We start from the raw sequence: 18,821 nt of genomic DNA on the forward strand, positions 1-18,821 counted from the left end.
GCCGACAGAGCGGAAGTGGGATTATTGCGACCCGACGCTGACTTCGGTAGCCTGGATTGAGTGGTAAATGAGACGGGACAGGCACTTAGGAGCTGATTAGACCTGCCAGCTCCGGTGTGTGCCGGCCTGTAACGACTGTGTGAGCGAAGCGCTCGGCCTCAGAGCAGGGTGAGGGCCGCCGATCGCCACGGCTTTGTGTGTGAGGTTTACACAAAGCAGAGGCGTCTTTTATTATGGTGAAAATATGCACGACTAATGGCTGCATTGATTGTGGTTGATTCCAAAGGATCACCAGCCTGAGCAATATGACCACTAACAGGCACAGCGGATTGTCTTGAGTATCTCTTCATCACAGCACCTGTTGGTTGACAGGAATGTTCTGGGTGAAAAATAAACATTTTGATGCATTGAAGAACTCAGCTATAGCTTTATTTGCTTCTTGTCTTTTTGTGAAAGTGTTTTGTTTAATGCTTTTTTGCATTAATATTTCCTGTGAAGCCTCGCATACAAAAACTTAAAGTTTTGTCTTATTTTTTTTGCTATATTCTTGTCTGTCCTTAGATCTGTAGTCTGTGGACTCGAACGTGCGAGTGTCATCTCGGGTTATTAGCCCAGATAATGAAAACTTGGTGCTGTTTTGATTTGAACCTTGTCTGTTTTTTGAAGATTCATAGTTAGAAATCATCTTGTCTGATCAGCATTTCTGAAATGTAGCGTGCTGCCCGGGAAACATTTAAGTGCCAAACTGTTGTCCAAACATTACAGTTAAAAAAAGCCTCCAGATCTTAAAAATAACTATAATTTGTGGTAATGGCGTCTAGTGCAGCTTCTAATCCTGCAATAATTTGTCCACTTACTCACTAAACGTGACAGATTGATTGTGTTGAACAGCGCAAAATGAGAAGAAGTGGACCGTTGGCTTGATGTCGAATACCACGTGCCCACAATCGAACAGAATTGATCTGTTTGGGAAGCGAGCCCAGAAAGCCATCGCAATAAAACGTCAGCCTGACAATCAACTCTGAACATTAGTAAATGTACATACTTAGAGGTTTTCTTTCTTTTCTTTTCTGGAAGCTTCTTTTTGCATTCAGGATTGCAGTTCTGCACAATCCTGATTCTCACTCTGGAATGACTTTCTTATTTTCATTTTGTGGTCTCACAAACATCGTGTGTTCAACACGGTGTGTAACCACAATAGGCGTTAAGTGGATTTTATTGACGACACACAGCGTGAGGGGATCTGTTCCCAGCTGTTTGCAGATGTTGCGCTGGGCTTGAAAGCTGCTGGCTGAAGCTTCATATTTAATGGACAGGCTTTATTTTCATGTGCTGTCGGCAAAACAGAGGCTCATTTCCCAAATTCAGTCTGTTGATTTTACAGTGGCTCCATATCAATATTCCCATTAAATTGCAGTGGATGTTATAGGATTGTGAGGAATATGATGATATTGAAATTGTTGAATTGTTTTGGGAATCTTCTTGTTGAACTTGATCTATTGTGACATGAATGAACAATTGACATAACTCACTGCCTGTTTTCACATTTTTTAGTTTGTTCTTGTCTCAAATTTTCATCGCTAACTTATGAGAATCAGGTTTTATGTTCTCTGAGAGGTGCAATTGGATGAAAAGTACTTAAAGAGTATAAATTTAATTACTCTGCCTGTAGAGACTCATGCAGTGAAAATACCACTCTATTGCTGAATACATTGTCTCGTATGTACACTGTTGTCGGCTCAAAGCTCTGAAATTAGTTGCTTTTTTGCTGATAATTAATGTTTTGCGCTGGTGAAATTTATTTCTGTGTAGCACTGTATAAAATTCAGCATCCTCAATCACATTTCAGTCTGAAATGTTCAGGCTTCATACTTCTTGTTTATTGTTGATGAGCAGCAGTTGTTCGAAAACAATTTGCGATCGAGCTAAATAAAGTAATAAAAGAAGACATGCATGATAAAATCTTCCAAATTGGGTCCTATTTCTTTTTCTCAGCCGTGTAGAAACACTCGTACAAGCTCCCACATTCAGCTTTTTGCATTCCTGACTGCAAGGACAGAACAAATTTACAATAGAACTTTTAATTAAAATGTACTTTGAACTGTGAACAAGGCTTTTCGCTGTTAAATATGATTCTGTCAAGGCTTTGTTAAAAAGATCTCATAAGCGCACAACAAAAATTTCTTTTCATAGTTTTGTCCAAATTGCCAGACAGCTCACTTGACCTTTCGTTTGATCTTTTCTGGATCCTGCTTGAAACTAGTTGATAAATATCTTGCACTTTTGTTGGTCTTGCAACTGATCAAATGCGACCAGTATCATTGAAACAGACAAATACCTGTCCTGGTGCTCTGATTCAGATGCTACGTTAAGACAGCAGTCTAATGCATTTGGAGCATGTTGTTGATCAAAGTTGTCACAGCTTTCGTTGGGACTCAACCCCGCAGTCAGTATGTTCTAAGTAGTTACCCGAATGTGGCGTCATCACTGTGAATTTACTGTATGTCGTCTCGTGGTACGGATTGAAAACCCCCTCGCCTCGAGGCATCATAGATTAACCAAAGAGTTTTTCTATTGATCCCAGTTTCCTACATTGGGATCCGTCGTCTGGCTCAAGAGGAATTATAGGAAGTGCAAGCGGAGTCGCTCCGGGGGTGCCGGGACCCCTGCAAAGTTGTAAGGGTGATCAAACCTCCTCTCCACTCTCGCTGCTCCTCTTGAATTGCCTGCTCTACTTTATTAGGAAATTAAGAGTGATTACATCCCCGAATTACATTTATGCTCATTTTACATCTGCGGGAGGCCAAAGCTTTGTTGATTAATACAAATGAATGAACAATTTACTGCTGTACTTGAATTCTCCCCAGCCACTTTTTAAATCTACCTTAAACCCACACATCTTAAACATGCGGTCAGCAGAGAAAAGCAACGCTGCAAGTTAACCCAGATTCTTTTTCAGCCCATGTTTAGAGGCCCCCCTCTCTTTCTCTCCATGCGATTTGTTTACCACGCTTACTAACGAGCCACCAGCTCTCTGTGGGGATTCCACACGTTATTGTTTGTGACACATGAACGCTGTCAGGAAACGCAGAATAACAAGACGGCGGAGGGAAAATGGAAGCACGGAGGCACAGTGATCCGAATATCATCAGCTCCATCAGTGCTTCTTGTTAATGAAGCGTTGCTGAAGGGGTCATGAAAGATCTCTTGGAGGACTCGTTCTCGTTGCCTGATGATGAAAATTCAGGACAGAAATGTGTAAAAGTGCCACAGAAGAAGTTGTGACTAACAGAAAAGCAGAAGCCGAGACAGAAAGCACCAGTTTTTTTCAGAATAAGTGTTACGATGGGTGTCGAAGGCCTTGATGGATACTTTCATAAATTAAACAGCTTCTGGGAAGCAGCCGCTTTTTGCCCCGCTGACTGATTCCATGCAGTGATAATCTTTGCCTTTGGCTTCTCAATCCAAACGTCTAGTTTCATGGATATGGGATAATGAGGGCCTCCTTCATCCACTGGGAAAGGCGGGATTTCCTACATGAAAGCTGTATTAATCATGACAGAGGCAACCATGTGAGGAAGGAGACCAAGACGAGAAACTTCTAGATAACATTCAAGGAACAACAAATGTTTGCCATATATTTAATTTCATCAGCAGCCACAAAACAACAAATTAGTAGCATAAATTCAGAAATCAGAAATTGGGCTTTTTCTGAAATGTAAGCAGTTTTAGTGACTAGATAATGCTTTTTTTTAAAATTGTATTTTATTTATCCTGCATTTACTCAGTACTAGCTCAGTAAAAACCTTATTTTGTAATGTCTTTTTCAAGAGGAACCTGACAGACAACGGCTGAAAAAATTAGAATACAAGAACAATTGAAAGTAAGAAAAGTAACCGGGTCATAAAATAACCATCTTTTTAGTTATTAATTAGTAAATAGCTTCTCTAATCTCTCTCAAAGCGGGAGCAAAACCAACGGGGCAGAAGATGTGTGTGTGTGTGCGTGTGTGTATAGATAAATCTGAGGACACTGGAGACTTTAGACTGTATGTGAAACTGGAAACAGAAAATTCAAAAAGGATTTTTGAAACGTTTGCTTTGTCTTTGAAAATAAAAACCCAACCTCAACCATTGTACTTCCAGTTCTTCTCATGTTTATCTTCATTAAACTTCCTTATTAACTTGCATCAAGGCCTTCAGATTCAATCATCTCTCCCGTTCTGGCGGCAGGTGATTGGTCGGATATCAAGACGGCTTCTCATCAACTCTCCGTTTCGCCGAGCACGTCTAATGAAATAGATGTGGCGTAATCGGCAGAAACGACTCGGGCCCGTCGCTCGTCACCGTCCGCTAATGAGAGCTGACACTTGACGTTTGTGTCTCCTCAGAGTGAGCTGCTGTGAATCCTGAGAGCACGCGTCTCCCGACAGGAGACAAGATGGCGTCCAACAACACCCTGCGCAGCTACTCCATCATCCCATGCTTCATCTTCGTAGAGGTGAGTGTGGCTGCGAGGCGCGTGTTTATGGGGATGAAGCGTGAGATTTATGTGTACATGACTGACTTTTGCCTCTAGTTTTTTATTTTATTTTTTATTTTTTTGAAGTTCTCGTACCCAAGGAGTTTGCGTGCGTGTGTGGGGTTGAATGATAATTTAACCGTCATGAAATGGCCTCTTCTGGTAAATTATACACAGCTAACCGGAGCGTAAAGTGTTGGAATGAGTGCTGAAATGAATCCGTGTGTGTGTGTCAGAGTGATGCTTCTCTATATTTAATTACTGTGTCAGCTCACAGTCCTTAATCACAGAGATGTCTCAGGACACTTTCCATTCTTCTTTATCTCTTTGTGTGCTCGTCTCTCTCCCTCACACACACACTCCTTCGCAGCAGTCCCTGAGTGACGCTCTCTCTGCCTTCAGCCTCCCACTTGACCAACTTTCATACATTTTCTGACAGTCGTCCATAATGAGACTTAACACCGTGTGTGGTATTGATTGCAGACTTGGCGCCCACGGATAAGTGAGTGATGCAACTGAAACGTAACCTTGTGTGCAAAAGTAGAGACGTCCAAAAGAAAGATTGTGAAACAGAAATAGTGTCTGTTTCGATAAACATACACTTGCTGGCCACCTCATCAATCTGCAGCTTTAGAGATTCTCTTTGTTGTGGCACAGAGTTTACATGACGACAAGGTCTATATTTTTTGCAAAACCAAACAGTTACCAGCAGAAATGAATTTAACCCCAGCCCAGGTCTCAGTGCTGTGTTGTATCCACTGCATTTAAGATATTTTTCTGAAAAAAATCTGAGTTTTCTTTGAAATTTTAGGTCAGCTTTGGGCCACAGGCCTTATGTTTGACACCCCTGATCTAGAGTGACCGGATTTAGCACAGTCTGTAAGTTTTGAGTATCAAGTCAGATCATGGACCGCCTGGAGCTGGACTCGGTTGTGATATTTTGTGATTTGGAGTTCTTGAAGCCTTTCGACGCTCTGGTCTTCTTTCAGTCTGTCAGTCTGAAATAAAGCAGCTGATTACCCTTTACAGCACTGTTACCCATTTTAATTTTAAGGTGGAATAATTAGTTCTAAGACATTTGAAAAGTTACCTCAAATACATCCACATTCTCAGAGAAACCTTTAGGTTTTGATAACACCACATTTTATTCTCAAAGAGAGCAATGTCTGAGAGGTTTTGACAAGACGAGTTCCTTATCGCTCGCTGAGCAGGTGCTTAACCATTTTCAAATAATGTGGAAGAACTGTAGTGGCGTGAATGCTCTCTCTTTGCGAACATTGTCTTGATTCACTGTCGGCTGGGTTGGGCTCCATCCTCCCATGACCCTGAGTCAGATGAAGTGCTGTGAAAGACGGATGAATGAAGACTCCATTAAGTTTTGTTTATAATGGCCGTTGAGATTAATGATGGTTTTAATAGAATGTTCCTCACCGGAGGGACCCTGATGTGAGATGAGCGAATTGTGCTGATGTGAAGGGGTGTGTACAGCGGGAGAGTTTCACTTTGACATCTTCCTGCCTCTGTGTGGATATTTCAGGACTTTATTTTGGTGTTGCGTCAGGAACGGCGTTGACATTAGCATCGACTCACTGTGGCGACTCATGCACTCTTTACAGCGTAAAACACACAACTGTTTCCTAAAATCTCGTCATCGGATCTTTGCTGAAAATGTTGCAGGTTTCATCAAGTTCTCAAGCATTTCCAGAAAGTTTCAGATCATGAAAAGTAATGAGCAATATCGCAGAACATCTGGTGAAGGGTGAGATGGGTTTTTACATAGTCGTGATAAATAAGCCATGTTTCAGTGGACGAGTGGTTCAAGTTGTTCAGGTTTCTTGAACGTTTACCAATTTTGACCCCTGTAGGTTGTTGTGAGAGTCAAAAGTTGACTTGTTTTTCACTCGGCCACCTTTGTTATACATCATTGTACAACATAGACGCTGTTTTAGAAACGTAGGAAATCACCAAATGCATTCACTTGATCGTAGGTTAAAGAGCACTGTTTCATTTAAAAACCTTTTCTGTTTTGATCTGTAATCCTCATTGGAAACTCTGTTTTCTTTTTGCTTCAGTAAGAGGTGCAATATTGCTTTTCTGGAGAGACGTTATTGATCAGTCGGCGCATTCGATAATTTAAATTAAGGTTTGTGTTGTTGGCCAGAGAGAGAAGAGAGTGTTCATCTGCCTCAGGCTGTTGGATTGTTTCTTTTCTAACGTGGCTCAAAGGATTTTATTTATTCATTTGTTTATTATTTTTTGTTAACCACCCCCAACTTAAACAGTCATCGAAAACCACATCGAAAAGCCATCAAGTTCATGAAATATAGAAAAACAACCAAATACAAACCTGTTTTCAGAGCTTCTATACTTTGAGATCTCCCTTCTGAAAATGTGACACATGATTAATCCTTCCAGGACTCTTTCAGTCCGTCTGTCAGGCCACAGCCGTTTGCTCGTCTGCAGCGCTCGGTGTCGTGGCTGCAGCTCAGTTGGGCTTTGCTCATCACGACTCTGCAATTTGTCTAATTAGGATGTAACTACAGAGGGTTTAAAGGTAACTAATAATTATGCTAATGCTTGTAGGAAAACATCTATTCAGTGCCGCTAACACAGGCTTTGGGTTGTTGATGCATGGTGGAAACGCTCGGCCTCGGACTGAAGGATGGGCCATAACGTTTTGTTTGATTAATAAAAATACATTTTGGGTCATCTCAGTCAAAGTTTGTTAGATCTAGGCTGAAACTGAGACCGATCGTGTCTCACAGGTCATGTGATGAAGCTGCTTGTTTGGCACACACGGAGAACAATACACCATAAAAATTAAAGAGTACACAGACGACAAAAGAGGATTGTTATTATGGACGAATCATTTTATATAGTTCTCAATATCGACTGGGAGTCGATAAGCATGTGGATCCAAGCTGCAGACTCACTGAAGACGAATATAAAGCTGTTTCAATACATGGGACAAATTCTGACTTAATCTGTTCAGAAATGATCAATATTGATGAGATCATTGGTTATACTTGTTAATGAAATTCCCTTATTGGATCCCGGTCAATGCGTGACCTTTCTGTTATGAAGTGGAATTCAAATGGCGTTCGCCGCTCGCCCTCTCAATGCAGTTGTGGTTCTCTGAGCTGTCGCCTTCCTCCAAATCATCTTCTAAAATAAATTAAGTGAAAGAAACTTGATTTCATGCTTCATTTACATTCAGCAGCTGAGTTTCCCTCAACATCAGATCGTTAACAGATTCAATATTGGAAGATTTCTTGTAGACTTTCTGAGGAAAAAAGGGCAAAGTTAACAGTGTATTTTTCTTTTTGAGGACGTGGAGGTAATGCTTAAACACAGGGAGAAAAACACACCCCTGAAATCTAATGTTCAGTAAATCACCCTTGACTGTTTCACTAACCTAACATCGATTACAAACTGCACAACTCTCAGCTTTCTTGGCCAAATGCAACCACGTCTTCTGCTCAGTGGTGCTTCCTGTTGCTGTTGGAGTCACAGTGTGCCATGACAGGCTGTGCAATGATGAGAAACGTCAGACTGATTTGGAAATATCCGTAAAGGAATTGATACGCGTCTCATGTGCAGAATTCTGACGAATCATGGAAAGCAGAATTTGGAACTGGTGGTCGGTGCATGGCACAAAAATCTGCATTTCTGTCTTTTTTTTTTTCAGCTGACTGCACTTGTTTTATTGCATCGTGCAGCTCAATCTTAGCAAAAATGATCACACCTTTGTCTCACACTGCAGCAGAGCAGAGGCAGCGTCTTCTCAGTGTTGCAGGGGAACGAGCGTTTGCAACTTTCATTGCCGTTTCCACTCATTTCCCTTGTTCCTTCAGTCTTTTCTCTCAAAGGCATCCTTTCCATCACTCTGTCTTGTTCTGTCCATCCTTGTTTCTTCCCTCTTCCCCCTATCTTAGATGTCTCTGTCACATCCTTGCAGCCTCATTTCTCTCTCAGCCCTTCCTCCTCCTCTTCCTCCTCCTCCTCTCCTCTCTCCATTTCTCACGCTGTCACAGCTGCTCTTTCTCTCCTCCGTCCTTTTCATCCTCCTCTCTGTTCCCCTCAGTCTTTCGCCGCTCCTTTGTTTCTCCTGGGTTTTCTTTCGTCTTTCTGTTACTCACCCTTCCTGTCACGAGCGCACCGCCGCGGAGGGGACACTGTGGTCACGTGACCCCGAACGGAGCGTCCCGATTGGAGCGTCCGGGGCCGCGGCACTCGGCGCCAGAGGCGATGTGACAGGCTGGACGTTTATTTATGGCGATTTGTTTGCTTACTTGTGTAACTTGTTGCTTCTCTCTCATGCGTTCCCCCAACGTCAAGAAGCGCTCAGTTGTTGCTGCCATCTTGCTTTTGCAGTTAGGTGGATGAAAAAAACAAACAAGAGGACGATTGGATCAAAGGGTGCACAGTAAGACCGTGGAAGCAACGATGGACGATGGAAGCAACAACAGGGAAGGAAAAAAGGAGAATCGAATTAAAACCCACAGCTGTCGAGGCCAGCGCCGAGCAAAGGACAGATACATCTCGCTCCTGCCCGAGATGTGATTATATAATGCACAGGGCTCCAGGCTTTCATTAATCTAAAGTAACTAGGGCTGCTCAGACTTTTCAGGTTGTGTGCAAGAACAAAAACCTGGCTCCGCTCACTGTTTCTGTTTGCAGCCTCCTAAAACAGCCAGACTATTCTTAACATGTCTTTCATCTACCTCGATTAATGTTGTCGGTACGGTGTAATAATTTTCTGGGTTGTCATTAGTTCAAAAAAAAAAAAGAAAGAAAAAGAAGAAGAAAAACAGACAGAAAAATGATTCATCTCCACAGGGAGAGATCTGTTTTGATCCGTCGTTCTCTTCGCCGCGCTGATGCAATCAGATTTTGACTTGGGGGATTCTAACGGGAGGCTTTTATCAGGGGAATTACATGGTAAATCTCTCTCTTTTTTTTTTTGAGCAACAGCATGTGGCCTAATTAAGGCTGCAGGTCTAGATTTAATAGTTTGGACACAAAAAACATCCCTGCACGGAGAAATGATTGTGGTAAAACATGTTGTTTTACAGTTAGAAAGATGTTTGGTCAAGATTACAGTGAAAGAACCGATCCGGGTGACAGGTGAATGAAATACTGCTATTTGTAATTATAGCTTGAATGAAAAAGGGAATTTTGGAATCCAGCTGTATTGTTGTTATTTTTCCATTTGCTTTTTCCTTTCATTCGTTCACTGAGAGTGAAACCACAAGACGTCAGAGCTTCAATGAGATTCAAAACCACCTGTAGTTTAAAACATTTCATCATTCTATATCCAGTAGTTTTCAGGAGTTGAGAAAATAATGTAGTGTTTTAATGTTTCACCAAAAATAAGGAGAAATAGCATTACTGAGTCTGATCAGTGTGTGTATGAAACGGTTTCCGCTGCACTTTGCATAAAGGCGATTGTTCTCTCCTTTGAAATTTGAAATAAAAAGAAGAATTCCAGGATAAATACTGCACTTGGTTCATCTTCAAAAACACACTGAGGCTAAAAAAAAAAAAAGTTTTGGAAATTAATATTAATGCAGTGATCTTGCCTCAACTTTATATTCATGCCCGGTCCAAGTCCTCGCAGAGAGAGACAGTAGGCGATGGCCTATATTTTCAACGAATGCAGTGACAGGTCCGGAAGCTCAAGGTGGAGCGCTGGCAGTCATTAGACGGACTCAATTAACACTGACCGCTCCGAACAGTCCAGATGGCACAAGATGCTCAGCTTAGCATACGAATGAGCCATCGGCCGATGAATCACCTTTGTTGAAGCTGGGATTTTCTTTTCAAAGGTTTTTAGTGCAGTGGCATCACATTTCATTTCAGACTCTAACTTGAGTTGAAGTCTTTGACAGGGGCTCAGTCTTCAGTTCAACAGCCAACTGTTTGCCATTTTATTCTCCTTTTTTTTTGAGCACATGTTGAGGAAACAGAGGAGTGGCCGTCCTGTATGTCATGTAAAGACAACGTCTGACAACAGAAGTGTAATATCACGGTCCAAAGCTCGGCAAAGCCAGGCTTAGATGCCCATTTCTGTCCGTCTTTTTCCTGTGTGTGTTAACACGAGCTGACAGTGAAATGAAAATCTAGGACTCGGTGTTGGATTTATGTAACGTTTTCCTGGTTGTTTTTGCGATGCGAGGGAGGAGACGTGCGGCGAGACTGACAGTTCAAAGATTCGAGAAATGGGAAAGGGGAAGGAAACTCTGGGATGGCTGAAGCGTTGGGTAAAGATTTATTTAAATGTGGGTTGTTAATAGGATTAAGGAATGTAAGTACAAATATAAGTTCTAGAGACTATATTATAACACTGACATTTATAAATTGATGAAGCTAGTCATGTCTTATTAGATTCATGGACGTGTTGTGGCTTGATTCATTTTGTGAATGATGGCTGTACCTAAGGACTCTGAGAACTTGCATAAAAAAGTGAATGGCGCCACCAAAAAAAAAAAAAAAAAGTAAAAATCCGGTTTGGGTAAAAGAGATGAATTGTACCCTCCACTGGAGAAGGATAATGGCGTGCTGCAGTAACTTTGTATAACGGTTTTATGACAGGCAGCCTTGTCAGTCCGCCCTTCACACCGCTAATGCGGCATGACGCTGGCTGGGGAGCCAACATAATGGAGCTACCAGTTCTGCTTTATGCAGAGAAAGGGACGTTTGTCCAGGTGTGGAGCTGTCACAGGAGAGTCGATTTATGGAAAAAGTCGAGAAAGGACGCTCGAGGGTTTAGATTGCGCCTTTTTTTTTCAACAGAGTCGGCGCACTTTGCCATCCTGATCTGAAGGTAATTTTATGACTGACGTAGAACCACAGAAGCCCTTGTGTGATTCAGACAAGGGAAGAGTCTGAAATGGGATGAGCATGGTGAAATTGCCCATCTCTCATGGACTCTCCTCAAGACGGAGAAGGAGATAGGATTGAGTTTTTGAGGAAATACTAGGATTTTTAGTACGGTGGCTCCAAAACTTTCCCACAGAAAAGCTGAGTTATTCAGTTCTGAGAGGAGCACAGGGCATCCAGTACACCTCAGCTCACCTGGAGATCTTCAGCCAGTAGATCTGACCCAGTTTGACTCGGTTCCTGTTCTGCTGATCGTTTCCAGCTCATTTCCTCCTGGTGCGGTTTCCCAGAAGACCGCTGTCGTCTCACACAGTCCTGCGGTTTTGCGATCCTCTTGCCTGTTCTTTCCTGGTTGGTAATCTCTCGTTGATCTTCATTACGGATTACCAAAGGCAATTGGATCTCAAGGATAGAATGCGGGCATTGCTAAACGAGCACCTGGACCCGGTCTGGGATGTTTTTTGGTTCTTCTCCAGGTCTCCAGGTTTGGATTTTGAGTCACAAAAGATTTGCTTTCTGTAATGTAACATGTCAGAATGACAAGCCGCCATCCACATTTTCTGTCTTTATTAAGGATTCAGTCAATGAGGGAAATAATAATCCTTTTTCTGAATCCAGACCGGTGAGTAAAAACAAACCTGGTCGTGACGTCTATGCTTGAGGCGAGCTTGAGCTTATTAATAAAAAAAAAAAGAAGAAGAAATGCAAATAAGTAGAAGGTCACAGTGAATTAAATTATACCAATTTATTAAAGTTCAACAAATTCATTCTGCTACATGAGCCCATCCCTCCAATTAATCTTCCCAAGCCTGTTTATATGTATTTTCCTGTAAATCTGACATCCTTAGGTAGGTGATCCCACAGGGTATTACATGGCATTTCTGCAAGCCGAGGAATTTGCATATTTTCAGAGGAAACCTATGAATAATGTGTCATCCGATTACCCAGCCGGAGCTTGTTTGTGAAACAAAAATCATGAAACGCTTCCCGTGTCTGTCTGTCTCTGAAATCATGAATCTGTGTGTGGTCAGGCGGCTTTAAAAATGAGATGCAAAGAGGATTTCTGCTCGTCTGAGTGGTTCTGCTTCTCTTGTTGCTGTTTAGTGGTGAATATAATTGTGGTGTGGCTTCGACAGGTATTAGACTTCCTCATAGCTGCACTCCTTAAGGTTAGAGAGCCTTGTTGAGAAGTTCTTCAAAGCAGGAGGAAGCAAAATAAGACCCGTCTAACTAACTAGCTTTATGTTACTCAGAAAGTTGGCTTGGCAACAAAAACAGTACACACACACACACACACACACACACACACACACACACACACACACACACACACACACACACACACACACCTGGACTTGTCCAAGTGGCCATCTGTCACAGGACTGGATGTGCCAGCATTTCTCTCTGTAAACACAGTCGCCTTCTTGCCTTCGCTGTCTGAACCCCACAGGCCATATTGTCCGGTCTGGCTCGCGTCCTTACATAACGATCAGGAGATCAAATTATCTGGCTTTAAAAATGGAGTCAGAGCCGATTTGATTGAGGAAGCGGTGTTGTTGATTTTAAGTTACAAAAAAACATTGAATGTGTATTAAAAAAAAAACATATTAAAAACATAAATATGTTTTTTGAGAATCTTAACAGCTCACTGTGTGTCTGTTTTTAGGTTGAGATCAAAGAAAACCCCCTGGATGTACAAAGCTTCAATTTTTTTTTTACCAAATCTAACTTACTCGAGATTTTTTATTCATTTTTTTTTCCTGTATTTACTCAATAAACGAACTTCCAACTGTGCGTCCCAGCCTGTGATGGGTTGTCCTTCCATTGTGCAGTGGTCTAGTGACATCTGGTGGTGGAGAAAAGCATTACAAGCAACTGGAATGAGCAACTTTGATGCATTGCTCACTTCAAATGCAAACAGATTAGATGATGACGAGACAGTACTGACCCCCCTTCAGCTGCAAAATAACCTAAGATCTCAAAAGGTGTGGTATCTGGCGTCATGACAGGTTCAGATTGCTCATGGGGCCTCTAAAATCCCCCAATCATTTCTTGAGAGACCCCAATTTATTTATTTTTAATGATTTTAATCCTGGATGATCCCCCACCACACCTTGTGCAATTTCCCAGAGATCCGCTTTCATTCTAAATGCTTAACCTGAGTAGTTTGTGTCATAAATTGAATTAACGTTGACTCACCTCTTTTTAAGAAAAGTTGCAGTTCGCTCTTCGTCCGAGCAGGATTACTATTGCAACAACACATCGCTTTACGCTTGCACATTTTCCTTATTTTTGCACATCAGCTTTGAACATAGTGTTTATTTACTGCATCATGTATCTCCACCCTCTATCTATCTAAATTACAGAAAAAATATTGATACATGTAAAGTTAAGAAATTAATTCTGGATGTCTGGGGCTCACGTACCTGTTTCACAGGACGATGATGACGAAGATGCAACATATTTTCAGTTTTTCTTCTTGACGTCTATCCTACTAAAAACTATCAACATTATTGATTATTATTATCAAGAGATTAACATATTATATTATCCTTTTTCAGTCCATAGTGTTCTTGCCCTTTAGGCAGCTTCTTTGTCACTGTAGCTTCAGCATCAAGGGCCTGTAATTTGACACCAGCCTCATATGATTTTCTGATGGCCATCTACATCCACATCCAAGAAAGTTGAACCTTGTGTTTCTGTTTGTACATCCAAGTCCAAGACCATGTAGGATATATTGAAAATTCAGAAACTACCAGAAAGTACAGAGATACAGCTTTCTGGTGATGCTGTTCTTATTACAGTACAACCGTTTAGACACTTATTTTTTTAATGTCAATGAAATGTGGAGCATTTCGAAATGGTTTGTGACTGTTCTGTTAATATTTCTAGCAAGTCAGGGCCAATGATTGATCTGTCATCTTACTTTGCTTTGGTTTTAAACGCCGTCAGGTTTCCTACGTCGGTTTCAGCATCGTGTCCCTCACATCTGTGAGTAAACAACAGAACTAAAGCTGATTTAGAAACACAAAATCCAGCGCTTAAATCCACGCTGTGCTATATTTCCTGTTTCCGTGTTGATTATCAGTGACGAAAACAAGCTATAAATAAACGTATATGTATGAAGGGAAAAAAAAAAGAAGCCTGCAGCTGACTGGAGAAACACAGCAAAAGGAGGCCAGAGACAAAAGATGATGCTGGTGGGATAAAAGGATGAGGGGGTGAGGGAGGAAGGGAGGTGGTAAGTGATGGTGGTGCCAGTTGTGGTGGAGGGGGGGTGTATGTACAAGACCAGAGTTAGTATGAAACAGACAGAGAGCGAGAGAGAGCGAGAGAGAGATGTGGTTTTAGAGGATTTCTGTGGTAGTTTTGTGTAAAAACCTGGAGGACAGCTGAGAGGAGAGCGGCTCCTTGAAGAAAATGGACTTTCAAACCACTGAAACCTGAATCGGCAGATCACGGACAGTCAACCACTTCTTCTTTTTTTAAAAAAAAAAAAAAATTCTCTCCCCTTCTCTCTCTCTTTGCTCCGGCATGTTTTTCTTCCAGCTCGTCATCATGTCTGGCACCGTGCTGCTGGCCTACTACATGGAGTGCACGGACCTGTTCAGCGTGCACGTGCAGGGATTCTTCTGCAACGACGCCGAGCTGATGAAGCCGTACCCGGGCACCGACGAGTCCAGCTTCGTCCCTCCCCTCATCCTGTACTGCGTGGTGGCCGCCGCTCCCACGGCTATCGTGAGTAAAAAAAATAAACAAAAAAAAAAAAATCTAGTTTTCCACTCGACTCCTACCACATTTTGTTTTTTTGCGAGCGGCTCCTCAGAGGTGACGTGCCCGTCTTTCGTCAGGGTTTCTCCACTTCTGCAATCTTGAGTGATGTTTTTCTTCTGTAATTTATTCCCACATCTGCGTTCTCGAGCCAGCCCGGCCCGCAATTCGTCAATGGAGTGATGTAAATACGACCAAACAGTGTCGACGGTCTGAAAGTTTCCATCCAGCAATGCCGCTAATTTCCCTTGACACGACCTACTTTCCTGGTAGTATTCCAAGTGCAGCTAAAAGAGGGATTATATAACTAACATTTGATATCAGTCTTTGATTTTCTCTGTCTGTGCCAGACTGCAGCTGCATCTCTGATGGCGGTTAACCACAGGAAGAGAAACATGGAAGGAGATGTTTCATACAAGTGTCAGTCTTTTTACGGGGCAGCTGATCGGCGTGGCCTCGATTTTGTGAAGAGGAGGACTTTTTTTTTTTTTCTCAGCGTTTTGAACTTGGTGTCTTCGACTTGTTGTTTCGCACTGGAGAACTTGGCGGTTAGCGCGGCCGTGACGTATGAAGTGGTGCCACGCAGGGAGCTGTAGGCAGCGTCTCCTGCCCACAGAGAGCGCAGAGTGATTTTGGACTGTTTTTGGATTCTGTGCAAAGAAAAATACTTAAATCTTTGAAAAACCTGAAGAATAACATGCAGGTATATGTTTATGAACCTCAAATTAGAGTAAGCAACACTATTTTGGAGTGGTTATACCAAGATTAACCTAAGATAAAATCAATTAACTTTTTTTTTTTAATTGTAAATCGATCTACTTTGACAAACTATTATGAGGAAAAGCAAAAGTATTGCTTCAGTATTGAGTGATGAAGTGAAAATATTGAAAGATAATGTTAAAAGTGTCCTCAGTATAATCTAAATGTGTCACAGAAGTATGCAATGAGTTGAAGTAATCGTATTTTTAGGTAAAGCCAGACCCGGGGTGTTAAACACATGTTGATTCAGGGCCACATTCAGCTCAATTTCATCTCGAGTGGGCTGGACTGCCATTATAACTTTTAAATTTAAAGTATACATGATTAAAATGTCTATATTTTCACAAAACCTAACAATGACCACCAAAAATACCACAATTTCAACATAAAGTCAATTGTAATGAAGATTTCTGGTGCAAAATACAATGAATTTTCCCAAAACCTTCTAATTATAGTTGTTGCATTATGCATGTTTTTCCAAACTCTCTCTTACAGCGTTTTCAGCGCTTTGAGGCTAATGCTAGTTTGCTAGCTGTCACGGTGCTATCAGTGGTATCTCAGCTTGGGTCTCAGTGTTGTTTTGTCTGCTATTCTAAAGAAATGTGTTAAAAAAAATGAGAAAGTAAATGTCTTCCTTTAATTTTTAATAATTTGCTCCTGATTGGAGCCTATTTCAGGCCGGTTTTGGTCCGCAGGCTTTATGTTTGACACTCCTAGACTATAGCTTGTGAGTTTATTCAAAAGTCTTGTGAAGTGACTCAAAAGTATTCAAGATAATGTTAAACTGAAAAAATGTAATCTATTATGCCCTGCTTGAGCAGGTTTTACACTTTTTACATTCCGATACGCGTAATTCATACAACACAACAGGTCCAGTATCTAGACTGTGTGTGTGTGTGTGTGTGTGTGTGTGTGTGTGTGTGTGTGTGTGTGTGTGTGTGTGTGTGTGTAGTCAAATAGGTTGAGTATGTCCTTAATCATTTCACTCTTACTTATTGCACTTTAGTCAAACAGAAATAGATAAATTTAGGTTGGTTTTTTTTTTTGACTTAAGCATGCCATCCATCTGCACTTGCTTTATCCAGACGAAGGCTGCAGTCGTTCGTGTCAGGGCTCAAAGGTAGTTCCACCACCTGACCACCAGGTGTCAGTTTAGCTCCACGCTCCTCCTCTTCCCAGATCCTGCGTGCCTGTGGAGCCCTGAGTCAGCCTAATAATAAACCCTTGTCAAATATTTTCTGAACACGTCCCCAGAAGTGTTTGCATTTCCTTGTTTGATGTGATAATTTAATTTTTCACGTTCGATACGGGCCATATGTGCAGGAGGAGATGAGTCCAGCCGCTGAATACAGACCCCGGTTTTCAGTTCAGCGTGGTTTCACTCGCCGCTCCCTGAAGGTCAATTATTGCTCCAGCGTCTCGCGGTTCATACGTGTCAAACTCGGGCGTCGTCCGTCCCATCGGCGGTGGAGAAAAGAAAACGCTGCGGTGACAAGATAACTGCAAACACGCCGTATTATCTCCTCACTTCATTGCAGTTGTACAGTGAGTCGAATTTTGGCAGCAGCTATTTTACTTCCCATTTATCTGTGTTGTCAGAAGCGCTGTAGTTCAGCAAAGTGTAAAGACTGCGGAGCTGCCAGCCGGCTTAGATCAAACACTGCTGAGTCCATTAGGCGTTTTAACTTAAACAGCAAGAATTGGGCTTTTAGGCTTGTGATGTACAGTTATAAGACCACCGTGTGCAGTGGACCCTCTTTATGTTGGTGGTATGATAAAATTATTTGATTTATATATTCACCAGTTTGAGAGATCCTGTTGAAAAATACTCAACTGTCCCCAGTTTAATTCCAGGCTTGAGGGCTTTTCTGTACACAGTTTGTGTACGTGTGTGGGTTTTCTTTTTGTACTCTTCTTTCTCTGTGTACTTTACAGCTTCTTAAACCGGCGACTGTGCTTCGCCCGTGGTCAGCTGGGATCGACTCCCAGCTCTCGGACAAATTAGAGAGCGCCGTCCACAAGCTGGACGGAGACACGATCATTTATTTATTCGAGGACTTGAATTGTTAAACTCCCTTTGACACACCGCGATGCGAGCTGCACCTTTTTCTTAGCCCTTTTCAAATTTTAAAGCGAGTACGGATTTCATTAAAGTTTCATATAGGTACGTCTGATATCTTCTTTAGTCCTGGTGATAACAAGACACTGTGAATAAGAGAGCTGGCTTCATTGGTTCTGTAGTGTTTTATCAACTGTCTGTATTTGGAGACTGTATTTAAAATGAAATTAGATAGAATACAGTTAAATTCTTGAAAACACATCATTTAAAGGCTTTCAGCAGTTGCTTTTATCTCCTTTAGCTGACACACAGTTTCCTTTCTATTACAGTTTCAAGGGACTCTTTATCGCCAGTGCCATTGTTTTAGATTCCTGGACCGGCGCCACCCGTTTATTTGTGAAGAGATATTGCTCTTTGGCCTCCTCCTCGTGTCTCTTGTTTTTATGTGTTCATCGTCCGGGGCGTTTCTCTCCCGGGCTTCCAGCACCAAGCGCCATTAGCGGCGCGCTCACTTCAGGAGCACATTGGAGCCGTTGTCACTTTTAACGGACCGATAAAACGTCATCCGGCGGCTCGGATTATGCCCCGGAACTAATTTGCATTGTGATGAGTCGACAAAAACCACAGTGGCTCACACCTGTACACACACAAACACACACACGTTTTGACATGTGCACTAAAACAAAATAAATTGCTTTAAAATGTGGAAGAGTGCTCTGACCCGTGGGGAAATGTGATGGGCTGATTTGAAGAGGGAGCATCTGCGTGCGGTTCCAACAGACTCTGCTGCACTGATTGCTCCAAAAGCTTGAAAAAAGTCATGATCTTC

The 18,821-nt window shown here is 42.0% G+C and overlaps 1 protein-coding gene across 3 annotated transcripts in view; it reads left to right on the forward strand.

Moving 5' to 3' along the window:
- Nucleotides 1-18,821, forward strand: part of plppr1 (phospholipid phosphatase related 1) — a 48,182-nt gene that overhangs the window by 14,278 nt on the left and 15,083 nt on the right. For all 3 annotated transcript variants that reach the window (XM_030084382.1, XM_030084379.1, XM_030084381.1), the window contains exons 2-3: nt 4,391-4,500; nt 14,953-15,141. In XM_030084382.1, the coding sequence (XP_029940242.1) occupies nt 4,441-4,500; nt 14,953-15,141 (249 nt within the window). In that variant the 5' untranslated portion in view covers nt 4,391-4,440. The remainder of the gene's footprint in view (nt 1-4,390; nt 4,501-14,952; nt 15,142-18,821) is intronic.

The sequence above is a fragment of the Salarias fasciatus genome (genome assembly GCF_902148845.1).
Source record: "Salarias fasciatus chromosome 7 unlocalized genomic scaffold, fSalaFa1.1 super_scaffold_4, whole genome shotgun sequence".
NCBI lineage: Eukaryota > Metazoa > Chordata > Actinopteri > Blenniiformes > Blenniidae > Salarias > Salarias fasciatus.